The 20,163-nt window shown below is 50.0% G+C and overlaps 9 protein-coding genes across 9 annotated transcripts; 4 read left to right on the top strand and 5 right to left on the bottom strand.

Annotated features, from left to right (window-relative positions):
• Positions 1–308: 308 nt before the first annotated feature.
• Positions 309–1,664, top strand: KY384_008702 (uncharacterized protein; the record flags this gene model as incomplete). The annotated part of the gene is made up of 3 exons (XM_044817190.1): positions 309–344; positions 392–820; positions 870–1,664. The coding sequence occupies 3 exons, from the start codon at positions 309–311 to the stop codon at positions 1,662–1,664; spliced, it is 1,260 nt and encodes a 419-aa protein (XP_044665785.1).
• A 335-nt stretch (positions 1,665–1,999) lies between these two features.
• Positions 2,000–3,295, bottom strand: KY384_008703 (uncharacterized protein; the record flags this gene model as incomplete). Its single annotated transcript, XM_044817191.1, has 1 exon — positions 2,000–3,295. One exon carries the CDS (start codon positions 3,293–3,295, stop codon positions 2,000–2,002), a length of 1,296 nt encoding a protein of 431 aa, XP_044665786.1.
• A 1,277-nt stretch (positions 3,296–4,572) lies between these two features.
• Positions 4,573–5,247, top strand: KY384_008704 (uncharacterized protein; the record flags this gene model as incomplete). The annotated part of the gene is made up of 1 exon (XM_044817192.1): positions 4,573–5,247. The coding sequence occupies one exon, from the start codon at positions 4,573–4,575 to the stop codon at positions 5,245–5,247; it is 675 nt and encodes a 224-aa protein (XP_044665787.1).
• A 2,715-nt stretch (positions 5,248–7,962) lies between these two features.
• Positions 7,963–9,159, bottom strand: KY384_008705 (uncharacterized protein; the record flags this gene model as incomplete). Its single annotated transcript, XM_044817193.1, has 2 exons — positions 7,963–9,073; positions 9,116–9,159. The coding sequence occupies 2 exons, from the start codon at positions 9,157–9,159 to the stop codon at positions 7,963–7,965; spliced, it is 1,155 nt and encodes a 384-aa protein (XP_044665788.1).
• Positions 9,160–9,755: 596 nt separating this feature from the next.
• Positions 9,756–11,583, top strand: KY384_008706 (uncharacterized protein; the record flags this gene model as incomplete). Its single annotated transcript, XM_044817194.1, has 4 exons — positions 9,756–9,793; positions 9,916–10,174; positions 10,230–10,543; positions 10,596–11,583. 4 exons carry the CDS (start codon positions 9,756–9,758, stop codon positions 11,581–11,583), a joined length of 1,599 nt encoding a protein of 532 aa, XP_044665789.1.
• Positions 11,584–12,046: 463 nt separating this feature from the next.
• Positions 12,047–13,351, bottom strand: KY384_008707 (uncharacterized protein; the record flags this gene model as incomplete). Its single annotated transcript, XM_044817195.1, has 1 exon — positions 12,047–13,351. The coding sequence occupies one exon, from the start codon at positions 13,349–13,351 to the stop codon at positions 12,047–12,049; it is 1,305 nt and encodes a 434-aa protein (XP_044665790.1).
• Positions 13,352–14,108: 757 nt separating this feature from the next.
• On the top strand, positions 14,109–16,904 carry KY384_008708 (uncharacterized protein; the record flags this gene model as incomplete). Its single annotated transcript, XM_044817196.1, has 4 exons — positions 14,109–14,111; positions 14,171–14,362; positions 14,411–14,425; positions 15,018–16,904. The coding sequence occupies 4 exons, from the start codon at positions 14,109–14,111 to the stop codon at positions 16,902–16,904; spliced, it is 2,097 nt and encodes a 698-aa protein (XP_044665791.1).
• A 172-nt stretch (positions 16,905–17,076) lies between these two features.
• KY384_008709 (uncharacterized protein) lies at positions 17,077–18,639 on the bottom strand (the record flags this gene model as incomplete). The annotated part of the gene is made up of 3 exons (XM_044817197.1): positions 17,077–17,814; positions 17,870–18,458; positions 18,509–18,639. The coding sequence occupies 3 exons, from the start codon at positions 18,637–18,639 to the stop codon at positions 17,077–17,079; spliced, it is 1,458 nt and encodes a 485-aa protein (XP_044665792.1).
• A 690-nt stretch (positions 18,640–19,329) lies between these two features.
• KY384_008710 (uncharacterized protein) lies at positions 19,330–20,062 on the bottom strand (the record flags this gene model as incomplete). Its single annotated transcript, XM_044817198.1, has 4 exons — positions 19,330–19,566; positions 19,645–19,662; positions 19,725–19,952; positions 20,009–20,062. 4 exons carry the CDS (start codon positions 20,060–20,062, stop codon positions 19,330–19,332), a joined length of 537 nt encoding a protein of 178 aa, XP_044665793.1.
• Positions 20,063–20,163: the final 101 nt, after the last annotated feature.

Raw genomic sequence — 20,163 nt, forward strand, 5'->3', positions numbered from 1 at the left:
ACAGCTGATACCTAAGTGCGGACCAAGTCTATGTGTACTCAGTGCGGGACAAATGGAGCTTGGGCGGCGTGAATCATTGGAGAAGTGGGTCTGCAGAAGCTCCAGTAGCGAAAAAGTTTAATGGGAAGCTAGAATTTTGTCTCCGCGCGCCGCAGATTCTCTCTAGGCGGATGGGCCCCGGAGCTTAGGGGGAGATGGCCCCTAGGTCACTGATATCCTTAGGCTAGCCCGTTCCGGATAGCGGTTATACATTTTCTATGCATTGGGAGCGACGAGCAACTGGACAACGATTGCTTCTTCCCCTAGACATGCGCAGCAGGAAATTATATGGACTGAAGCGACTGGTATGCATAGCAAGTCTTCGGGCTACTTCGCTTGCTGACTCTTCAAGAAAATCCGTCAATCTTGGAGCAAGTACAATTTATACAACCTTGCACGTGCCGAACCTCAAAAGACTCAAACTCGCACCTTCTTCCAGCAGAAATGGACAGCAAAAGCTATGTCAAGAGCCTATCACGGCGAAAATATTCAAGAGAAAAGGTGGTACCACATGTTCCGGAGCAACATACGATCCGTAGTGCCTATGGACTACAAGTATCTAGCCCAACATGATGGCTCAGAACAAGCAGCTGGGAGAGGATCCGGAGCAGATTCTCGAGAACGAGGAGAAGTAACGTACAGGACACCCCACTTGATGATGACCTATGCCCCACTGGAACGACGGCTGGATACTGCCATTTTTAGAGCCCTGTTTGCGAGCAGCGCGCGACAAGCCAGGCAATTCGTTATCCATGGTTATGTCAAGGTCAACGGCCAGAAGGTAAGATATTCTGAAGAAGTATGCTTTCGAAACTCACGGTATCTTGTAGATGATATATCCTGGCTATCAATTGAACCCTGGCGACATGTTTCAAGTGGAGCCGGAACGAGTCATGTGGGCGACAGGTGCATCTAAGGAAAGGCAAGAGAGGAGGATAGGCAGGCTTATCAAAGCGAAGACTCTCAAAAAGAAATCTGAAGAGAAAGAGGAGCAGGAACCCCCCGTGAAAGTCCCTTCTGAGGAACCCCCTCAAGAAAGTCCAGATCAGACCAAGCAACAAAAAGTGGCTTTGAAAGACCTCATGCAGCAGGCCAAAGAGTTCCTCTCTTCATTCTCCTCCTCAATTAGCGCAAAACGAAAGCATGACCTTCGCGAATTCCAACGAACGGTCCGGAAAGCACTCGCCCGCCCCAATGACTCTGCGATCGGCGAACTCGGTGGCCAACTCCAAGGAATAATCGACAGAATCTCCATCTCGAAAGACACTTCTAAACCGCAAGACGCCACAAATCGCCCTTCCGACATCCCACAACTAGAGACGCCCTCCCTCCAAAGTGAAGTTGCCACCCTCACCCCCTTCGAGCTACAAACCCTTCGGGACGCTCTCGAAAGCGCGAAGGAGAACCCGAGCGATCCCACAAAGCCTTACGCGACGCCCTGGCGGCCGCGAGAGTGGATGAGCGCGTTTGCATTCATTCCGAGATACCTGGAGGTGCATCCAAGAATTTGCGCCGCAGTGTATATTCGACATCCGGTTGCAAGGCCGGGGTTGGCAGAGGTGCCCACGCCTTTTACGGGTGAAACCTTGTCATTGGCTCATAATTGGTATCTGAGGCATCGATGAATGGTCGTAGGGAGAGGTATAATGCCCTTGAAGATAAACATTGTAAATAACTTACTTGACACGAAAGGGCTCGTGTCATTGATTTATCATGTAGACTACCTGAAGAGTTTTCGCTCCCTTAATGCAGAAACAAAGAATCAAAGCATACTCAAAGACATTGAAGAAGCAATGAGGAAAATGCAATGGAGCACCTGCAGGTGGAGAAGGGTATTTGCGCTATGTTTAATGCTGATATACATATAACAGACTCCTATGATGCATTCATACAATGCGCAACACATGAGAGTCAATGGTCAGTGGTAGATTAAAATGTCCCCTCAGTGCCTTGCGTCTGATCAGACGACCACTTCACCCCCATCAATCAACACAGGCTCCCATTCCGCCTCTGCCTTCCCTACTGTCTCACTTGGCACCCTCACCTTAAGCGGACTGTAAAGATACCATCCTTTTAACGCTGAAATCGCAGCTCTGATCCTCGCCTCATCCAGACTACCTCCACTGCCTTCTCCCAACTTCTCACGGCCACTAAATATTCCCACGTTAAATACAGGGTGTCTACTCTTCCTTCCAGTCTCCGCCAATATGCGCGCAATCGGCCGCTCGAACCCTTCCCTAGCACAAAGCTTGCCCAGGTCGCGCGTCGGCTGCCTGAAGGAGAAGAGGGCGGAAATGTCGAGGTGGCGAGAGAGGACGTGCGCGTTGTAGAAGACTTTGCTTTGGCGCATGCCTGTGTGGAGGTAGAGAGCGCCCATGAGGGCGCGGACAAAGTCAGCTGAGGCGTATTCGTGGGTTGTGGAGGGGAGTTTGGCGCTTGAACCTGAGGAGTCTGTCGCAGGTGTCTGCGATATGACTTCGCCAAAAGCATCATCGTACATTGTCTGGCTGCTGACGCCCCGCCGCCAACCTTTCAGCATTTGATCTGGGTTTGGGCGAGTGGCCGACAGCAGTTCTGAGGGTTCTTCAATTTCTTTGAGTTGGAAGCCAGTACCTAAAACGCTAGCATTGCCTGCTTCTTTGCGCCGAAATTGTAGGAGGCCAGGATCGACTTCGCCTCCAGGCTCTGCTGCGGCTTCGACGCCAAATTGGCGAGCAAGAGCTGCGAGGGTCTTCGGCCCGACGTATGCTGTCATTGCAGAGAAGGCGACTGCTGTGGGTAAGCGAGGGTAGCGACATAGTATTGCTTCAGATGTGAAGTAGGTGAGAAGGTTGTTTCCTAGGAGCGCCAGGGAGGAGTTGTTGAAGCGAGGGTTAGGGTCTGCCGTTGAATCGATCAGGCATCTCGACAGAGTCTCAATGGGTAATCGGGGCGAAAGTGCTAGACGTGCATGGAGTGCGGCGAGTCGAGCCGAATGCAAGGCAGCGAATGGGGGAGGTGAGGGTAGTAATCGTATGGATCTCCTCTGAGCATTCTTGTCTTCTCCTTTTTGGCTCAAGCCCTCACTAGAGGAATCTGCATCTGAGGAAAACCCATTCTCATCATCTTCGCGTAGGACAGCAGTTGTTGTAGATCTTGAATGCTGTTGAGGTGAACGTCGGTACAGGAATGGATACTGATTGTGAATGCAAAAGGAAGGTCTCGTGCGCGACGTTAGGACGCAGCCGCTCCATCCTTGGAGACGCAAGCTTTTCATATAGCATATATGCTGTCGTAAAGATTAGATATCCCGGAATAAAGTCTTCATTGAAGCTCCTCCTTATATTTTTGCCGTGTGTGAGAAAATCAAGGCTTTAAGGATCATCAATAAATTCACAGCGCTAGCACGATTAAATGGCATAGTTCTAGTTCTATTCTAGGCGGGCAATTCCGCCCTTCATTCCGAAGCGCAATTAAGCTTTCCATCAAGACAACGACTTTCTACATCGTACGAAGCCTGCGCACAGTAGCTTACACGAACCGGGGCTCATGAATTTATAATGTATATGGCTTCTCAATACATTTGAATAAGCCATCGCTGAAAAGGCTCTGCGGTGAGCAACATTGGTTTGTTCTCTGAAAGATATCCGAGAAAGGCATCATTCGAAATGCTACATCTACCAAACAAGCTTTGAAATACGAAAAGGCGAACAATCCTTGTTTGAGTCGTCGAACAATGTTGTCTTGCGAGGGCGTATCTGCCTTTTAATTCAATATTCCTCATCTTCAGCTGTCTGCCCCAAACTCAGCTTGGATTCAATCATCCGGCATCGCACTGCGCTAATGACTTTTATGCGGTAGCGCAACGCAGAACGTACATAGAGACAATGACGTTAGGTCCAATTCATTGTCTCATGTATCTTGATAGAATGAATCATGCGCGAGCGTTGCATTCCATTTGCTGATCCTCGGCCAAGCCGGCTTCCATCGCGTCCTCGCATGCATTTAACACTCCTTCGTCTTCCTGCGAACATTCTTCTGTATCAACAACGCTTTGGGCTGCTTCCAACCCCTATTCTAGCCTAAGTAAACAATAGCGCGGCGTGAGTATGAAAGGCGATATCACGATCGATGCAGCCAGATTCAATCCTAGTAATATCAAGGAAGATACAAAGCAAATCAATGCCATTGTTGAGAAAGCTTGCGTCGACTCGCCTGAATGGATTGATGTTGGGGCAGCCAAATATCGACAAATGTCGGATAATGGGGAGACAATAATGCCAAAGCCAGTGCTATTGCCTGGCGCTCGAGATACGACAATTCCGTCAAGAGAAACAGGTCGAAGCATTCCATTGCGCGTGTTTCCACCGGAGAATGGAAAGTCGAGCAAAGGCATTTTCTTGCAAATGCACGGCGGTGGATTTGTTCTGGGATCACAGTACATGTAAGTTGTTGGCTACACGTGTCAAATCCCGCTCAAATCTGCGAGGCACTTGTTGCTGGTCTTCGCTACTAACAGCAAATAATCTACGAAGTTCAGACGAGCGACTCCAGATGTTCGCCAACGCCTGCCAGCTCACAGCCATCTCTGTTGGATATCGCCATGCACCTGAAGATCCACACCCGGCTGCAAACCATGACTGTTTCGATGCCGCTGAGTACCTCGTCGATCACGCGGAACGAGACTATGGAGCGCGACTCCTTTTCATCGCGGGAGAGTCAGCGGGTGGCTGTCTCGCTGCGTTAACGACATTCCATTTGATACAATCAAGACCAGCCCATAGACTCGCTGGAGTCATCTTGCTGTTCGGTGTATTTGACCTGACGCTGGGATTACCCCAGATGTCCTTGCCCGAGTCCACCCGACCGCTAGTCACCAATGCTCAAATGCTACACAATTTCATAAATGCTTACACGCCCGGCATGAGCGATAGCGATCGACGAGATGCTTCGGTTTCTCCACTCTATGAGGATATGCAGGCATTGGCAGACTCTATCCCAGGAAACTCGCTTCCAGCGGCACTGTTCTTATGTGGAACTGCAGATCCCTTGTTAGACGATACTTTCCTGATGGGTATGAAGTGGATGATCGCTGGCGGAGAAGCGATTGTGAAAATCTACCCTGGTGGAGCTCATGGGTTTTCAATGTTCCGTGAAACAAAAGATGCCGAAGAAGTTGCTGCACTCCAGATCCAATTTGTAAATGAAAAGGCAGCCAACGAGGTGTGACATCTACCATTATTCGGAGGATTTCATCAGTGGCAAATATGTAGAGCATAAGCTTTTACATTCTTCTAATCGAGCTTAGTATGTGCTCATACAGTAGTGAAGAACTCAGGAATCAAATTTAAGACTGTATTTCTTCCTCCATCTGGTGCGAATCAAAGAAAGTGGAAAAAATCCCCCGGCTGGGTTCGCGCCAATGACCAATCGATAACTGCAAAGTCTCCATTACAATCGAATGTCATGCCAAATAGACCACGAAGGGCTAAATGAAATAGCACACATCCAACTAAAATTATAAACTCGTGATCTCTAATAGTGTTCATTGCTCTGGTCGCCACAACGATATCGATATCGGGGAGGAGCTGATAACACTGCGTAGTAGTGTTGTGACCTCTGACTAAGTGATACCTGTATCGGCGTGATTGTGAAAGCCTGGATAGAGCGAATGGGTGTGATAAGATATTAGCCCGCTCGCCGCTGATGAAAACATATAATCAATGACGTTATTCTACAGATAAACGTTCTATAGTCGATGATTGCTGTACATTTGAAAGCATGTGTGCAGTGCTCAAAGGAACAAAACTATAATCTTTTACAAGAGGCACTGGTTAGTGGTTACACTGGTTCGGGTGTGCTCAGCGTAGTTGTCCTCAATGGACCATTGGAGGCAATATTTAGTTGCTGACGGTTAGAGAGCGAAGCGATTCGGTCAGGATTAGCAATGAATATATTCATAACGTCCTTGGGCGTCGCTATTGTGTGTTGTCGCTGGTACTTTGTGTGGTTGTCTACATACAGAAAATCGGGTCCTGTTGCCGAGGGGGCTATCCTTACCAACTCCCTACTAGTGCTGCTGCTGCTGCTGCTACCACTGTTTAAGTAGCCGCTGCCTCCGCAGTTCTATAGGCAGTTCATTAGCGTTGAATGTGAGACGACGAGCCCCAGCCATGACGGTGTGAATGGCGTCGCTACCAGCGCTGTGGCCGAAGCGCTGAGGTAGGCAGTCTTCGCTGAAGCCCACGCAGAACATTACATCGCTAAGGGATGGCCAAGACTTGACCAGATCTTCTCGCTTGGAGATGCAAATATGTTGCATTACGTCGACAACGTCTTCCCATCAAACAACCCCCTGAAACAGGCTTGGAAGGAGCGCCTGGATAGCTGGAAAATCCCCGGAATGAGGATGCTAACCACCAAGGACAATTCCTTGCCAGCATAGCGCTGTCTTGTCCCGTCAACGATGGCTTTTATCTCTCCACCCGGGTCCGATGTCTTGGTACTCGATCCAAAGGGGAATGAGGGATGAAGTTTCCGTCGACTTCGGCCCTCTACATACAAACAATAAGACTCGATCTGGTATCGTTCCACAAGCTCTTGGGTAGAGAAGGGTAGAGAAGGAGATGTCCTAGCTAGGAAGTCGGTCGGTGGCAAAATAGCAAGACCTACTGACGTGATGCCTTCCCCAAACCCTTCACAGGCTTCCGTACAAATGCCTAGGCATACAGATTTTTGCAGATCGTGCCTTAGAGAACTGGTGTCCGTTATCTGCCGTTGAAAGCAGAATGCGTGGGTCCCTGGGTTCTCTAATAGGCTTGGGGGAAACAATTTTGGCATAGTGCCCTTGCCAAAGGCTATTTTATATAGTGGGTAAAATAGTTCCTGATTCTGTCTAGGTATGAAGCTCGCGGTTTGCAATAATCCTCGGACACCCCAAAATCGGGTTCACGAGATGACGCTTTCAACACGAGGCTTTGAAAAATCCGGGTGTAAAACATGTTCAGAGTTCTATCGAGAGTTGATTCGTATGCATCTATTCCTCGATGAAATGGATATTTAAAGACATATGCTGAGATGTCGAATGCCAAGCCTTGAAGGCCGGACTAAGCCTTATTGGGCGATCTTGCTCCTCCTCACCACCTTATCAAGAGGAGCGCCGCGTTGCCATCACTGGAATCGACCACCAATATGACCGGCTCGCCAGAAGCAGACCATTCAATAAAGACGGGAGCTTCGGCCGGAGCTTCTGTTTCGCAGGCTTCTGGGGGAAAGATACCGTGCGCGACTTTTATGACCTACTCCGCAAATGCTAATCCACCCCAGATATCCCAAGCATGTGTGGTCACCAGCCGGTGGCTGGTACTCGCAACCAGCCAATTGGAAAGCCAACACAGCCATCATGTTCACAGTCATGTTTGGCATCACGGCACTGGTTTTTAGATACAGTGCGGAGCACGAGCACAGGCATCGGATGCCGGAGAAGGGCAGGTTCTTCCCATCAAGATAGTATGTGGAGAATCAAGATCGGATTCGCAATGATACAAGGCTAATCAGGAGGCATCAGTTGGAGCCGGCAAATAATAGAGCATGAACGGGTAGAGGCAGCAAAAGAGGCTATAGAGGCTGCGGAAGCAAAGCAGCAATGACATTTATACGAACGATATCCAAAGCACGCTCGGCGTTTGATAGAGCTCCGTTTGAGCCTAGAGAGCAATATATATTTCATGTCATTGACTGATCTACCTACCACTCCGTCTATGCTTACCCTCTTGATCGTTCTAGACCTGCCTCCGACGAAAAAGATGCAAGTCCGGCCTCATCGCCGGCTCCCATTACGAACTCCGGCCTGGCTTAATACTGGAGGCATTGAAAGCTCATTAGGCATGGTCAATAGCTTTGCTCTTCTCACTCGCCTGTCATTTCCCTCATTCTTGCTTTTCCTCAAACGGGTTTCGTGCGCCATCTATGCACCTTGCAATTTCGATCTAGAAATTTCAAGGTTCTCGCTTTGACTGACTCTCCATTCCAGCCCTCTTCATAGCCACTTTGCTCTTCTCTGTTTTTGATCACACCTATCTTCGGCATACCGATCTGCTCTATGGCGAAGCTGGCCGCGATTGAGCCTAACACCCCTGCCATTTCGACACTATCAAGGTCATTATGCTCTGGTGATAAGAATTGGCCTACAAAACCCGAACAGAACGCACCGAGAAAGGCGTTGCCTCCACCTGTGACGTCTACGACATTCGAACTCGCACTATCGTAGTAAGCTGGCAGAAGTGTATGGCGTACGCTTTTGTCGTCGTCTGATTGCGAGATCAAGACGCCTCTGGGTCCCAAACGTATGACGAGAATCCCAACATCGCAGTCTGCAAGTACATTCGAAGCCTGGTCACATAGCCCTTCAATCTGCAGCTCCTGGCCCGCACCAGTATTGACGCCAATCAATTTCAAGAACTCATCTTCATTAGGCGAGAAAACATCAACCAACTTCATGGCATCACGAAAGTCACTGTAGTTTTCTGGTGAGCAGCTGTGTTCCATCGGCTCCCAGACAAATGTTGGATACTCTCGACAATATAGAGCGTTCGTCTTGCGCTTCGTGGACTCATTTTCAGACCACAGATAGCTGCGGCGGGCTTTGATACCCTCAATTGCCTCAATACAACGTTTTGGGGTCCCAATGATGTGAAACACTTTTGCCGAGACTTGATCATCATCTAACATGGTGTGTAAAACTTGAATCTTTGGAGTGACGAATTCGAAACCTCGAAGTTCCCCAGAGTAAACATTCTTCGCTCGCGTGGTTGGTCGATCAGGGGTGTCGGTGAATCGGACGGCGGTGCCCCAAGCATCAATCTCGTCCTGCACGGGAGAAGGAAAATCGTGGCCTCGATGTACAAGCCAACTGATTCTGAAATGAGAAATCCCGAAGTTACATATACGTGCCCCGAGGACGGCGTAAGTCCCAGCTCCGCCCAACACACCTAGTCTGGAAGGCTTCTGTTCTCCTTCCTCATCCTTGGAATATACGATGTCATCTACACCCGTGCTTTAGACATCGTTCAAATGCATTGGAAGAGCAGAAGCACACAGACCGAGAGTCAGCATTCCAAGAGTCACAATGTCCAGCGCCATGTTAGGTGCTTTGCTTCAAATCTAGAGGTCGCTCATCGTGTTAGGGAATGGCAAAAATCCTCCAACGTCTTTCATACAAAAGGTACATTTAATTAAAAGCTTAACTTCAGTGTTTTCTGGTATCTACACGCATTCAGAGAGAGAGAAGTATTTTTTGTCATAGTGAGTGATCGAACGAGGACAAGAGCTAATGGACAAGCGATTTAAAGGTCTGAAATGAACTCCGCACAGGCGATACCAAAGACTCAAGTCATTTCGACCAACATTTCATGAGATCAACTGCTTGTGTCGGGTCGTGACAACCAATTTTCGAAAGCCAACCAAACGTTTTCTACCTTAAGATGTCTCGGAGATAGTCGGCTTTAATTCCAGCTCTCCCTGGTTCCTGGGAGTGAGCTTCTAGGCACTCACATTCATCTCCATATGCGATTGACTGATCAAGTAAGGGTATAGATGGACATATATACCTCTTCCTGCCTTAGTCTTGTCCCATCGTAGTGCTGTTGTTCTACAAACCGTCTTGACATCAACACAACAGGATACCTTTGCAAAAGCGCAGTTCTTTGCCTCCTAGGCTTCTTTATCCAGTATACAGAATGTCGCAAATGAACTCCCTCACCACGCTGATAAAGCGGTATGTCAGGACAATTGGGTGCTTGTTTATACCTGCACTTTACCTATCCATTCATCCCATATGTTTGACTGTCTCTTTGAGGTCTCAGCATCTCCAACACTCGGCTAATCGTGCTCAACCAGGCTCGAGGCTGCAACATCGCGATTGGAAGACATGGTACCGTCCATGGCTGAAGACTCAAATGTTCCAAATGGAACAACTCCAAATCAGCACCAAGCTACCATTCTCAACGATGACCATGCCCGAGTTGCCTCGCCCTCAGCGCACCAGCCAAATGAATCACTTCCACAAGCTGTACAGGATTTTGATGAAATGATAAACAATGTTGTGAAGACCTATGTGAACGTCAGCGAAGAGGTCGGAGGACTTGTTGCTGAGCAGGTCAGCAATGTCAGCTCTATCCGGAACTGGCATATGCTAATGTTTCGTCTTGCAGTCGGCAGCCGTGCTACGTGCATTTGCTGCAGAACGCAAATTTCTGATTATTACGTGCAAATCAAAAAGGCCCGAGATACAGTCGACCGTCTACATGGAGATTTTGAAGGATCTACAATCAATGATGGGCGCTGTCAATGATATAAGGGAAGCAAATCGCGGGAAATCTCAATTCGTTCACCTGACTACAGTATCAGAAGGAATTGCTGTACTCGGATGGATCACAATAGATCCAAAACCTGTGGACTACGTAACGGAGATGCTGAGCAGTAGCCAATATTACGGCAATCAAATTATTAAGAACAATAAGGAGAAGTGCGGAGACCGTAATGCACGTAGCCTTACCGCTTGCTGACTACTGCTGCAGAGACCGTAAACAGGTCGAATGGGTCAACGCATTCTACAACATTTTCAAAAGCCTAGGTAGCTACGTACAACAACATTATCCCAAAGGTGTCACCTGGAATCCGAAGGGCATGGAGCCACAGAAAGCATTGCAGGAGGTTCAGTCGGAGCAGCCAGCATCAAAGTCACCAGCAACTTCCTCAATTGCAGCACCACCACCTCCGCCGCCGCCGCCTCCACCTCTTCCAACCTTCGACGATCCTCCTCAATCTGCCCCTAATGGTGTCTCAAAAAGCGGTTCTGATATGGGTGCCGTCTTCAGTGCAATATCCCGCGGCTCGTCCGTAACCTCACACCTCAAAAAGGTCGACCCTACAGAAATGACGCACAAGAATCCTTCCCTCCGCAGTAACAACGCTGTTCCCTCGGGTCCCGTCCGCACCGCCTCTCAAACCTCTACATCCTCCTCCCGAGGTAAATCACCTCTGCCGGACAAGAAGCCCAAGCCACAAAATATGCGAACGAAAAAACCGCCGAAAAAAGAACTAGAGTCCAACAAGTGGTTGATCGAGAACTACGACCACCATCAAGGTATGCTGGAGATCGAAGCACAAATCAGCCATTCCATCCTGGTGTCGAAGTGTACGAAAACTGCGATAAGGGTCGTAGGCAAGGCGAACGCCATCTCGCTAGACAATTGCACTGGAGTTTCTCTTGTTATTGACTCATTAGTAAGTTCAGTAGAGGTGATCAAGAGTCCGAAGTTCGAGATGCAAGTCCTTGGAAGCCTGCCAACTCTTCTGCTGGATCAAGTCGATGGAGCACAGATATATCTGGCGAAGGAGTCCCTAGGGATAGAGATCTTCACATCGAAGTGTACGGGTGTGAACCTCAATGTGCCTGGTGCGACGGAGGACGACGATTACACGGAGCGAGCGGTGCCAGAGCAGATCAAGAGTATTATCAGGAGTGGCACCGTGGTCAGCGAAATCGTGGAGCATGCGGGATAGACGCTGTGACTCTGCCGTCGTTACGGGAACAGTTATTTTTGTTGTATATGTGCAAATACTTGAGGGTATCAAGATTGTAATATAGGAGGCTTCAGAATTGCAGCATTAGTCCATAGCGCTCGCGAACTCTTCCATCTACAACTTTTGGAAAGGAAGAACGTGCTTCTTAAGGGGTCATCTGATAACGTTGCATTTGTTTGGCTATTCCGATTCGTCGTCTATATTACAGGGAGTGATTGACTCCAAGAATTACTTTAACAGCACCTAACTCGACTGGGTAAAAAGCCTGTGGGTTTGGACTTCTTACGGAAGAGTCATTACTTGCATTCTTCGCGCTTACACAAACCGACAGTTGCAGCTGGTCTCCCGAGACATCAAAGCCAGGTCCCAATCGGTCTTCCTGCGCAGACCAGCAGCCTTCAGAAACGTCTTGAAGCGACCGCATCATACCTTGGCACCTTCATCATGACCTGATCCCATCCGCGCGCTGATCATTCAAGTTGAATTCCTCCAGCTTCTCATCATACTCGCTATTCGTCCCGTCGCGACTAATTCTCGGACTCGTCGATATCACACTGCTATCACTCGTGAACTCGGTCATAGAAGCACGCCGGCCTTGCTCATCGTATCCCGGCGGTTGGGTACCCTCACTCTCGTACCCAGGAAGTGTGCTCACACTCCTCATGCTTCTGGGCCTTCTGTGCCCGGAGCTCTCTCCACGTGCGAGCGAAAAGCCGGACCGCCCTTCCTCGGCGGCAAAGGTCGCACCCGTCATCGCGGTCACAGCATTGTGTGTACCGCGAAGAGCGCGAATGTCCTCTTCCATCATTTTTTCTAGCACAGCGTCCTGCTCTGCTACACGCGATCGCTTTTCTTCCTCATAAAGAACAGTGGTAGAGACTAGACCGTACCTCAAACGAGCTTGCCAGACCCAATTTTTAATCGCTTGATGACGCGCGGCGCGGCGATAGAGACGGATAGTGCGGCGCTCTTCTCGCCGAGCAGCGCGATCTGCCCGGCGTCGTGGGTCGCGACATCGTAGGATGACCCACGTCAGGAGAGAGAGCAAGGTAAGGGAGAGGAAGAAAGACTTTAAGATCACGGCTGAGGGGATGCCGTTGCGGCTGTCAGAGAGAAGTAACGAGCTTGCACCAGTGGATGACTCCTCAAGGCTGAGATCCCTTGTTTGGGCTGCACCTGCTTGTTCAACTCGTGTAGGCTCAAGTACGTCGTAAGCTTCAGAATCGCCGTCAAGCTCGTCATGCTCAGCATCAGGACTCTCATAGGTTGACGTTGGCGCATACATCGAAAGTCCATCACCCTGGTAAGATACTTTACCCGGCTTGGGACACAAAGATATATTCTTGCAAGCTTCGATGACATTGTCGACCTTTTCCTTGATTCTGTGCTTGAATTCTTGAATCTTCGCCGAGAGGCTTTTTTGCTCGGTAGGGGCGGGCTGAAATGGGGCCTCGATGGACTTTGGCATTTCCCCATCCAAGGATGGCTGCAATTGTTCAACAGCTGAAGAAGTGAACGGCACTGATGGTGTTCGCCATTCGCCAAAATCGGCATTCGAGCTTGTGGGCAAAATAGAATGCGGTTCAAACCGGACGATTGAGGGTTTTTCAGATTGCCTGAATGAGACGGTGAAAGAAGGGACATTACGACGGTCATGGACCTGAGACAGACTCCAGGTCAGGAGATGGGTGATCTCTCCCGTGCTAGAGTCGCTAGAATCCCAGAGGCAAGTGACGGTCCAGGACATTGGAGCGTTTCCGTAGGCGGGGAGGATACCATCTCCGGAACCTTGGAGCCCACTCCATTCTGAAGTCAATTGCTGACCGTCAAGTCTGATGTTGGTATCGGCGCAAAGCCGTTCAGCAGGTCCGACTTCGAGGGTGAGGGTCTAACGTGGATCAGTAAATGACGAGGAGAGCGGGGAGGTCGGGGGTACCGGGTAACCCCAGTCAGGTTCGACGGAGTTGAGGACGAACTTGAGTTGGGCTTCTAATGGGTCTTGAAATCGTCAATGATGCGATCACGATGCAAAGTAATTGTGGATACCTCTACCATAATCAATAATAGGATCCGCTGGTCGGCCAACTAAGGCTCCAGCATCAGGGATGACCAATGCAGAGACATGGGCGGAGAGCAAAGCTGCGGCCTTCAGAAGGCACCGCATGCTGGTGGCAAATATTGAACAAGAATACAGACTTCGAGACGAAGTCGTGGGGACTTTCGCTCACATGGGAAGGAATGATTTGGAGGGTGAAGGACAGAAGATGGTTGCCTGCCATCAGCTGAGCCCACAATACGGCGTCCCGATGTCCCTCATTGACCCCTGTCTGTCGTGTCCAGTAGCAAGTGATGCCCTGGCTCGGCACCCAGCGTTGCTCCGTCTCCGCCTGTTCCGCCGGGAGGCATTGCGTCAACGCGCTTATAGCGCCTGTTCAACGACCGGATGCTCGCCGTTCGATGCATTTGGCGTACAGTCTTCACCAAGCTTGTGTCTTTGTGAAGAAATGGTGAGCTAATGTCTTCGTGAATCAGTCTTTTCAACCTTTCAAGCTGATATGGGGCCCAGCTTCCATTAGGCCTTCTCAATGCCGCGCAAGGCCATCCTATGCTCGTCGAGCTCAAGAACGGCGAAACCTTGAACGGCCATCTCGTCAGTTGCGACACCTGGATGAACTTGACTTTGAAGGAAGTCGTACAGACAAGTCCAGAGGGCGACAAATTTTTCAGACTTCCTGAGGTCTACATACGAGGCAATAATGTAAGAGACCCGATCGGAAAAAGTCAATGAAGACTGATTTTCCATCAGATCAAGTACCTACGCGTACCAGATGATATCATCGATTTAGTAAAAGATCAGCAGCAGAATCAGCCATCAGGACGCGGAAGAGGAGGCGGAAGGGGAGACCATGGCGGCCGAGGCGACCGTGGAAGGGGCGGACCGCGTGGAGGTGGACGTGGTCGGGGACGAGGTCGAGGCTGAAAGCAACGAGTACAGCGATATGGCAAATCAAGCAATGGAATATTGAAGAGACGATGATCGTGCGCCATCAGGAATTTCGTGAGGTAGAAAGTGTGGGGATCCTTTCGAGAATATTGCATTTGATGCCGAACTGAATTTGGAGTCTTACCGGCTCGATGAAGGGCGATTCAGCATCTCTGAATACCAACGAATGATTCTCATCCGTCTGCGGTGAAAGGAGAGGCTTGTGGGGGAAGGCATCGGATGTCTAACAAAGACGTGCGGCGAAAGATCGGTGAAGACCACGAACGTCAGAGACTTCAGAGATGGCATAGTCGCAACATCGATATTATATAGCTAGCAGGCTTCTGCAATCATAACGCTATGCGAAAGCTTTCTATCAGCTTGTTGTAAATTGTCTGTGAAAATTCTCGGCTTGGTTCCGCCTTTGTAGTTCTTGCTTTTCGAATCCTCATCTTACAAGCTCATGCCACCTAGTCCAATCATTCATGATGCACTATGGAAATGCCTATGCCCGTTCTCTAAACGACCTCCGCAATGGTCGCGAAACACCATTCTTGCTGGACCGCGTAGGAGGACTTTGAAATGGCACTCCACACCGCGACCTCGAGCGTACTCCCAACATGATCCAGCATCCAGCAGACGACCATCCCTTTGGACCTCCAACCATGACGCAAACCTTCCGAATACATCTGAGTCCCATGACGGCTTCTTCAGTCCTCACCAAGACGTTGCTTACGCAGCACCCACGTCGAGTCTTGCGACGGCTTATGATCAGCTAAAGACCTCCAGCCGCGAGGCCAAGTACCGATATGTGCAGTCGCAGGTCGAGCATCTCGTGAAGACCCTGAAGCAAAAGCCTGACAAAATCATCTACGATGCATTGATCCTAGCAAACGCAGATGCAAAGTACGGGCATCCCTCGGAAGCTGCGAAGTTACTGCAGGAGATGGAAGCAGAAGGCATCCCACCAGATTCAGGAACCTATCATTCTATTTTGAGGGTGCTCGCAGTTCATCCCGATCAGCTTCTCCGAGCTCATGTGCTCCAATTACTACGCCAGCGCTGGTATTCGTTAACGATTGATGGCTACCATGACGTTGTCGTTGGTCTCTTACGTGAACGGCAGGCGGAGCTCGCACTTCAGTATATCGAGGAGATGCAGAAAAGCGGCGTCGTAGTCAATAGTTGGCTGTACGATATGCTTGTGTATACTCTCTGCGATATGGGAGAATATGATGAGGCGCTCCGTCTTATGCAGTATCGTCTCCGAGACAGTAGTGAGCACGAAAAGGAAGGAGCGCACATCTCAGGAACGGTGTGGTATTACCTCCTGGACACTGCCTCAAGAGCTATGCACTACGAAGCAACGCTCATCGCCTACAACGCACGCATAGCCACCAATTATCTCCATCCTTCTACCGGCATCTGCAACAACATCCTCGCCTGCGCCGCGCGAAACGGCGACCCAAAACTCGCCACCGCCATTTTCAACAACCTCGCCAAACGCTCCGGCAACTCGATCCAGCTCCACCATTACGAAGCCCTCCTCGAGGCCTACGTGAATGCTCATGACGTCCGTGCAGCAATCTCCATCCTCTCTACCATGCACCATGCCGGACACTCGATAGGCCTGGCCTCAACGCGCATTCTCTTCGTCCATCTCAAGCAGTCACTGCGCAACACGGATGTTGCTCTTGAAAGCCTGCGAAACTTACGAGACGCGCAGCGCCCTGTGACCCTCGCCGCTATCAATGTATCAATCGAGGCGCTGATCCACCATCACCAGCTACCCAAAGCCCTAGCTCTCTGCGAGTCGATCTCGCGGTACAGCGCCTATCCCTCCCTCCCAAGTACCCCCGCTCCACTTGCCAAATCCAGCAAATCTACTTCATCCAAGCCTCCTACGTCGCCGTCGAGCGAGAAGAATCAAATGGTGACCCGAACGCCCCTGAAACCGGACACTTTGACATTCAACCATCTCATTCGGGGCTGCAACTACGCGAAGGATAAAAGCAGTGCCACATCCTTATTGGATCAGATGATCGCACTGGGAGTGCAGCCGGATAGTCTGACATATGATCGATTAGTGCTGTGTTGCTTGGACGCAGATGAGGATAAGGAGGGAGGGGGGCTGGATGAAGTGAGGAAGTATATAGAGCAAATGAGGACGAAAGGCTTCGTGATGAGAGGTGGTACGATATCTAGCGTGGTGGAAAGGTGCAAGCGGGAGGGACATGCGCAAGAGGAGGTGTTTCAGGGAAAGAAAAGGAGATTTGATAGCGATCCGAGAACCATGGTGGAGGTAGAAAGGGCCTAGACAGACGATGTCCCTATGACTGTAAAGATAGATCATGAGTAGAAACTTGTGATCATGCTTGAAAGATTCATCATGCATTTAATAGTATCCTATGCCCAGCCAGCGATTATACATACATGGAACAACGCCGCAGCATGGTGAACATCAGCCAAACCCACATCCGAAATATCGATCAGTTGCCAAATCGATCTGGCAGTACCACAGGCGCCAACAAGCTCCACCCAAAAATCGCATAGCACACCCACGCGCTCACGATTTTGACCCAACTGGCCCAGTACGTCCTGCCCACGGCAGCAAAATCCCCCTGCGTCTCAAAATCAATATTCTGCGTCAGCAGCGTGGCCACCCAGCATGTCGCCAGCATGAATATCACATGGAATAAGCTGTAGTTATACTGCGTGCCACCTCTCTCGTCGTCCTTGCCACCGGCGCCATCGTCCGCCATGTCTGAATCGTCATCGTCGTCATCGAGAGCGTTGGCGGGGAGCGAGCCCGCTTCTACAGCGGCGCGGAGAGCCTCCGCACGCATCTCGCGCCGCGAAGACACAGGTTGTTGATCTACCATGCTGTGCTCGGAGTCGGGCTCGGAGGATGCCAGCTTGCTGTAGTAGTTGTGGCCTGTGTTGCTGCCAAGAGCGATGCCTTGGGTTGCGGCGCGGGTGGTTGTATAGGCAATTGTGAGCATGGTGACGATGGCGCCAAGGATTATGGTGGCGGTTCGTGTGCCTCGAGCGCGGATCAATGGGTTGCACTGGTGGTCGTCAGGCTCCATGGATACGGCGGACATAGTCAAGTAGGTGCAATAGATGGAGACCATAGCTGCTTGGGCGAGGCCGGCACGAGGGTTATATTCTTGGATTGTGGGATGGACGGAAATGAATGAGATGCCAAGGAGGACGAGGAGGTTGATCTACGGTGATTAGCAAAGGAGAATGAAGGTTGACGACAGCAAGGGGATAACGTACTGTGATAGCAGCTTGATTCATCTTGCAACCACCATTCGCGAAGAAGATATACATAATGATAGTCATAGCGAAGGAAATGGTGTACATCCCCAGTGTAGAGCCAATGAGGACCCCTCGCCATGCTCTCGAATCATTGTCCTCGATCTTCTGCAAGCAGTATTCTGCCCATGTATGTGCAAGATCAACGAGGAGTATCAAGCCAAGCAGGACAAAGAGCATTGCCAGGATGAGGGCGAAATATTGCCCCCAGACCCTAAAGAATTCTTCAGGTATGAAGAACGTGATGACGACGAGTGCCAGCCAAGCGATAATTTTAGGGCCCCAGTATCCGTTTTGAAGCCCAGCTCGACCATCTCTCGACGATTTGACACCGAAAAGTAGCATGGCGAGGAGGAAATGGAAGACGCCCAGGGCGAAGTTGACTCTTTGGACGGCAATGTAGCCGTAGCATTGCTTTCCTTGGCAGGTAATGTTCATGTAGTCTAGCGTAAGATGCTCCAGCTTTTTGAGCGCCCAAGGTGTAAGCATGAGCCATGATAGCATAGAGTTGATCAGAAGAATGACTGCGTAGGCGATCCGAGTGGCCATGCTAGTATTTGATCAGCTATTGCCGGGATGTAGAGAACATATCAACCGTACCTGCTTCTAAATTTCCCACACATACTACATACTGCTGAGCAGGTTGCAGCTCCACAGCACGAAGCCGCAAATGACACTAGGGTCCCCATGCTGGGCACCGCAAGGAGCGGCAGAGACAATAATGCGCCCATGCTTCAAGTTATGATTTCCGGGTGCGTAGAGGACTTAGAGTCAGCGAGAGAAAGGCGAACAGCGGAGGGCTGAAGCCTGCCGGCTCGGCGTTTAATAGATGTTTCTTTTGCCAGGCTCTAAGCTGCAGCGCAACAAGGCACTGAGTCCAGCCGCCGTCTGTGTCTTACCGCTAACAGAGGCTGCTCTTGTTGATGCTAGCTGTGAGCGCGATCCAGTTGTTGTTTGAGGTCATGAGAACTGATGATGCAGTTATGCGGCAAATTCCGTCAGTGCTCGGATTTGGCGGATTCGCGTGAGATGTTCGCCGGAGATCAACGGCAGACTATAGGCCGAGGGGGCAGACTCTTACTGAAATGAATTTGAATTCGCTCCACCACAAGCGGTAGAATATCATCTGGATGCTCAGCGTTGAGATAATCCCGATAATCTATTGCACGGGTTGAACTTTGCTTTCGGCTCTACTTAGTAATATCTCAAACCTCAAATGAACCGTGCAAAGCACCAGGCTTCAATCCACCTTGTGTAGAAATGTTTGCAGGTGCGTAACATAAATGTTTACAGACACAGCTTGAGCTTCCTCGCCAAAATTTCCTTGCAAATACAGGTCACTAAGAGCCGAGCCTGTCCAGCAAGCTCGATCTCCTGCTTCATCATCAATCTGGCTCCCACCCAACCCCATCCCCGCCCTCTCACAGACTACTCGGATTCTCACTCGCCCCTTCAACTGGATGATTGCAATTCGCATATCCCGTAATGATGGTCCAGTCCCCGCTCGAATCGACAGCCATACCAGCCACAGCTTTTACGGAGAAAAATTGACTATCTCTTTTGCACGTATCCAGGATATCCTTCCATTCTTGACTGGAGTCGCCGCGCTTGACGTATGCGGCTACGGTCTGGCAGGGAACTGAGAAAGGTCCTTCTTTCTGTGAAGAGAGTCAGTATGTCTTGTCTCGTGAATTTCTGATCAGATTGAGAGGAGAAAGGTGAAGTTGAGGTCTTACACCATCTGCATTGCAGAACTAGCTATTCGTTAGCCTTTGGTCCTTTGCGTACAAGAAGGTGAGCGAGAGAAAACACATACGTATATTCCCGTTGTGTTGTCACAAGCAATTCTCACGCACTTGCCATCTCCCTGGGGCGTCGTGCAAGTGCCCCCCTTTTTGGCAAGTCTATCCGCACCTTTCCCTAGGTCCTCAATATCAGGCGCAGCGATGTTAGGAAGGCCTTCTGGCGAGTCTGTTCCCGTGCCTGCACCACACTCTATATGATCTGGAATAGGAGCATCGAGCTCGGCAGGCAGGGCAAGTGACTGGATGGGTATTAGCATTTTGCATTAAATACAGACGAGTTGTAGTGATTGCCTACCAAGCCACAGAAAGCAAGGAGTATAAGAGCGATGAAAGAACGTTGCAGTATCATATTGCCGTACCAAATGAGAGACCAATGTTTTCTTTGTCTTGAAAGGACTGAGATAGAAGAAGAAGAAGGTGGGAATTCACAGAAAACGTTCAGACGTCCAT

This window comes from Bacidia gigantensis, assembly GCF_019456465.1.
Source record: "Bacidia gigantensis strain McMullin 20006 chromosome Unknown contig_304, whole genome shotgun sequence".
Lineage (NCBI taxonomy): Eukaryota > Fungi > Ascomycota > Lecanoromycetes > Lecanorales > Ramalinaceae > Bacidia > Bacidia gigantensis.